The 4,904-nt window shown below is 44.4% G+C and overlaps 1 protein-coding gene across 1 annotated transcript; it reads left to right on the top strand.

Moving 5' to 3' along the window:
- Positions 1-1,463: 1,463 nt before the first annotated feature.
- LOC134342128 (probable G-protein coupled receptor 139) lies at positions 1,464-3,950 on the top strand. The gene is made up of 2 exons (XM_063040085.1): positions 1,464-1,485; positions 3,043-3,950. The coding sequence occupies exon 2, from the start codon at positions 3,120-3,122 to the stop codon at positions 3,948-3,950; it is 831 nt and encodes a 276-aa protein (XP_062896155.1). The 5' UTR covers positions 1,464-1,485; positions 3,043-3,119.
- Positions 3,951-4,904: the final 954 nt, after the last annotated feature.

The following is a 4,904-nucleotide window of genomic DNA, read 5'->3' as shown; positions in this document are numbered from 1 at the left end:
GCAGGCAGTACTCCAGGTGCAGCCTCACCAGTACCCTGTACAGTCGCAGCATAACCTTCCTGCTCTTAAATTCAATCCATCTAGCAAATGAAGGCCAACATACTATTTGCTTTCTTGATAGCCTGCTGTACCTGCAAACCAACCTTTCATGCACAAGCACTCCCAAGTCCCTCTGCACAGCAGCATGCTGCAAATATTTACTATTTAAATAATAATCTACCCTTTCAATGTTCCTTCCAAAATTAATGATCTCGCAATTGCCAACATTGTACTCCATCTGCCAGAACCTTACACACTCACTTAACCTATCTGTATCTCTCTGAATACTCTTCCATTCAATTTAGCAAAAATTGTTAAAAAAGAAAGAGAAAAAGAATATATATATCTATATATATAAAATGGATGGGGTACGAGGGGGAGGAGGGGCATTAACGGAAGTTAGAGGTCAATGTTCATGCCATCAGGTTGGAGGCTACCCAGGTGGAATATAAAGTGTTGTTCCTCCAACCTGAGTGTGGCTTCATCGTTACAGTAGAGGAGACCGTGGATAGACATATCAGAATGGGAATGGGACGTGGAATTAAAATGTGTGGCCACTGGGAGATCCTGCTTTCTCCCTCTGTCCCTCTCACTATACTCCTTGCTATAATCCTCTGGGCTTCACCCCTCCCCCTTTCTTTCTTCCCGGACCTCCTGTCCCATGATCCTCTCATATCCTTTTTGCCAATCACCTGTCCAGCTCTTGGCTCCATCCCTTCCCCTCCTGTCTTCTCTTATCATTTTGGATCTCCCCCTCCCCCTCCCACTTTCAAATCTCTTACTAGCTCTTCCTTCAGTTAGTCCTGATGAAGGGTCTCAGCCCAAAACTTCGAATGTACCTCTTCCTAGAGATGCTGCTTGGCCTGCTGCGTTCACCAGCAACTTTTATGTGTGCTGCTTGAAATTCCAGCATCTGCAGATTTCCTCGTGTTTCCATTCACTTAACCCCCCCCTTCCTGCTTTATATAATTATAAAAACTTCTACTGTGCATTTTGTATTTTGTGCTATTTTATTATCATAATCTACCTTCCCTTTCTTTATTACTCGTTTAGTGGCTCCTTTTTGCTTTTTAAATGTATCCCAATCTTCCAATTCCACTACTCTTGGTGTCTTTTTATGCTTGAGTTTTTCGCTTGATGCTTTCCTTTATTTCCTTCGTTATCCCCAGACTCTCTCTCTCTTTCTCTCTCTCTCACACTTGGTGATATGATTAAAACATAGTCAGTCTCCACCAGACTGCTGAGTATGTTGGCTGTGCGTTAGGGCCAGGGTGGGTCCTTGACGAGACCCCAAATGTTCTAACTGCGATTAAACCAGTGAAGAAATTGGAGGGTATCGTGGATGTGAAGGCACCACAAAGAAACATTTTCTTAGAGATCCTCTGTGGAGAATCAGCCAAGCACAAGCTACATCAAGTGTTTATACTCTTGAGGAGAATGGTACCGGTAGGTGTTTTAATGGAATGTCACACGCTACAATGACAGAGTTTACTTCAGTTTTTCTGTTTGAAAAATGGTGCCTTTGAAGTACATATTTACAGAGGAAGCACGTTTAATTCAGAAGGCACCCTGGAAGGTTCAATTACTAATGTTGGGAGAAGCTAGCTCACACAAGTCGTCCAACAATTAATTCATTAAATTAATCACAATCTGTCACCGCGGGGATTACATTTCTCATAATTGGTTTGTAAGTCATTTAAAAGTCTTTATTTTTAAATCTGTTGAAATCTGTCCCCGTGGAGTTACTGAATGGTATTAAAAACCATAGGCATGTGTTGCCTCAACATGTCATTCCGAGAGTTTGCCTGTAGCACAGGGGGACAAACCACTGGACAGAGAGAATGTCTACAATGTTGGACAGGTACCTGAGTGTGGAGAAAATATTGTACGTGTTCATTGCCGTCATTGGAGTTCCTGGTGAGTGAGCAGAGTGTTTGGTATTTCTGTGTGTGAACCTCTTTATGATCATTTTACAAGTTTTCAGCTTGATGATCATTGCACAAAAATCTGTCAGATTCGTCGATCCTGTCAGTTCAACTTTGTTTTTTTTTCATATTTAATGACAAACTAATATAACCCTCAGTCTGTCCTCTAACTCACGGGATCGACTAGAACGTTGTTCTTGCTTTTGATGACATCTCGTCCGGAGCTGACACAGTAATGGGAACTTTCAGGGATGGTGATCCTGGAAGGGTTTTAATGTGACGGCCCAGATTTGTCCCAGTGCTGGTGACAGGCAGCTCTCCTACAAATTGAGACTGGAAGGGGATTACATTGTGAAGTTCACTCCACTGAGTTATTTTTTAGAGCGAACCCCTGGTCCTGTGTTTCACAATCCCCTGAGTCGGATCCAACTGCCTATTGCTCAATATTTTGTTCTGATCATTTGAACCGGTGTCCACGTATCTGCGGACGTGTGGTTTTTAATGCAATGGCGCTGCAGAATTAATCCATTAACGGAGCCACTCAGCCTCAGATTACTAAATTTTTCCTACTGAGGCCCGACGTAAATTGGGGCACCGCTTCATCCTGAAGAAGAGTGTCAGCCCGAAATGAAAGTTTGTTCAAGTCCATGAACCCTGCCAGACCTGATGAGTTCCTTCACTATTTTGTGTGTGTTACTCCCTTCTTTATCCGTTCTAGGCCCCATCAGATGTGAGTTTCCAGAGGCCTGATCAGTCACAGTTAAATCAGTGAAATCGGCTCCATCAACGACTGGAATCGGGATCAGCAGAGATCGGTGTTCTTAATACAGCTTTAATTTATCGCTGACGATTCCCGATACATCGTCTTATCTTCACACTGAAGGAGACAGTGTGAACCGTGTCTGATTTTAGATTATCAGCCGTTCACAGACTCTAACAGTCCTCATCTTTAGCTGAAACTCGATACCGTGTTAATTCCTAAATAACGTGTTCAGTAATACCCAGTGTCTGTTCCCTCCCTCTCTCTCTCTCTCTCTCTCTCTCTCACCCTCCCTTCCTCCCCCGCCCCTCCCTCCAGTGAATTTAGTGGCGATTGTGATCCTATCCCGGGGAAAGTGCGGCCTCTCTACCTGCACCACGCGCTACCTGGTAGCCATGGCAGCGGCGGATCTACTGACCATTGTCACCCAGGCCATCTTGTATCAAATCAATGGATATTACTTCCCCTGGAGTTTTCTGAGCATCACCCCTGTGTGCTGTGTTATCAATGTACTGATGTTCACAGCCATAGACTGCTCCGTTTGGTTCACTGTCGCTTTCACCTTTGATCGATTTGTCGCCATTTGCTGCCAGAAGCTGAAGACAAAATATTGCACCGGGAAAACTGCGGCTGTGGTTCTAAGAATAACGGGCGTACTGTTCTGTCTGAAAAACGTTCCCCGATACTTCACACGGAAACCCTGGGTGATCATCGACAATATACCGTGGTTCTGTGATCTCGTGGACAATTATTTCACTGACCCTGGTTGGGTGGGATACGACTGGCTCGATACGGTTTTAACTCCGTTCTTTCCTTTCGCTGGGATCCTGTTTCTCAACGCTCTGACAGTCAGACACATTTTAGTGACCAGCAGGGTCCGTAAGGGGCTGAAGGTTCAGAGGAAAGGGGATAACAGCAGTGACCCGGAGATGGAGAGCCGAAGGAGGTCTGTGGTTTTACTCTTCACCCTCTCCGGCAACTTCATCCTCCTGTGGATGACATATATTGTAAATGTCATATATTATCAGGGCTCTGGAAAAGGATTGGATTTCGATAATTCTGAATGGATCTTTCACTACGTCGGGTATTTGCAGAGGGATTTCAGCTGTTGCACGAACACCTTTATTTACGCAGTGACTCAGTCAAAATTCAGGGCGCAGGTGATCAGTGCTGTGAAATATCCGCTCACTTCGGTACTTCAGTTCATTCATAAAAACGCGTCCTGAACAGAAGCCAGAGGCAGCGCAGTGTCTCCAGTCCGGCTGCGATCTCCAGGTCTTATTCCCACTCAGATTGTCCCATCCTTCGGAGACTCAGGGGTATGAAACAGTACGTGTGGGGTTGGGGGGGGGGGAGGAGAAGTGCCATCCTGGAGACTCAGTACCTCATTGGACCGGCAGATATCAGTTAAAGAGTACTCCCGAATACACCCGCCCACCAGGGGAGCACTTTGGACTGTGGATATGTCCATCTCAAGTTCTCGCCCACCAGCCTCGGAGTCCAACAGTCCCTCAAGACGGCGGGGACTAGTCTGTTCTTGTTTGGCTAATCTAATGTCAATCACACCAGTTACCGACTTCCCCATGAATGATTGGCTAACGAAGAAATAGGGCGGGCCTGAGAGAGACCGCGGTTTACTCTCCAATTTAAAGGCGCATTCCAGCCACCAACTGGACAAGAGTGTGTGTAGACTCTACACACTGTAGAGAATTGAGAAAGAAAACCCTCATTGCTTCATTTTTTTTTCTAATGAAAGCGAAATTTCTCCAGAAGCTCTTTAGATTGTAAGTAATCAAACACAATTTTGTGAATTAAATGAAATTCACTCCCATAGCTTAACATTTTTTTTAAATGAAAGCCCCAAAAATCTTCCGCCAAAAATTGTATGAAGCCTCCTTATGATTTATTTTTACCTAATATGCTTCACTCTGAAATAGTATGTGTTCAACTGTTTCAAAAGGACAAATCCTACACAAGCCAGAATGATGTTTTCCAACACAACATTGTATGCCCAATTCTAAGTCGTGTCAATATAATTCCTTCCCTTCTTATTTTAGCCCCTTCTCCCATAACCCCAACACTTTTATGTATTTTGTAAAGGTGTCTCTCCTTGTGCCCATTTTTCTACTAGTCTTGCCATAACCCCCAAATTCTTAACCCTACAAACCCATTAGTTTCTG

The sequence above is a fragment of the Mobula hypostoma genome, unplaced genomic scaffold, assembly GCF_963921235.1.
Source record: "Mobula hypostoma unplaced genomic scaffold, sMobHyp1.1 scaffold_45, whole genome shotgun sequence".
NCBI classification, from domain to species: domain Eukaryota; kingdom Metazoa; phylum Chordata; class Chondrichthyes; order Myliobatiformes; family Myliobatidae; genus Mobula; species Mobula hypostoma.
Note: the sequence above shows the minus strand (reverse complement) of the source record. Positions and strands in the feature narration are given on the sequence as shown.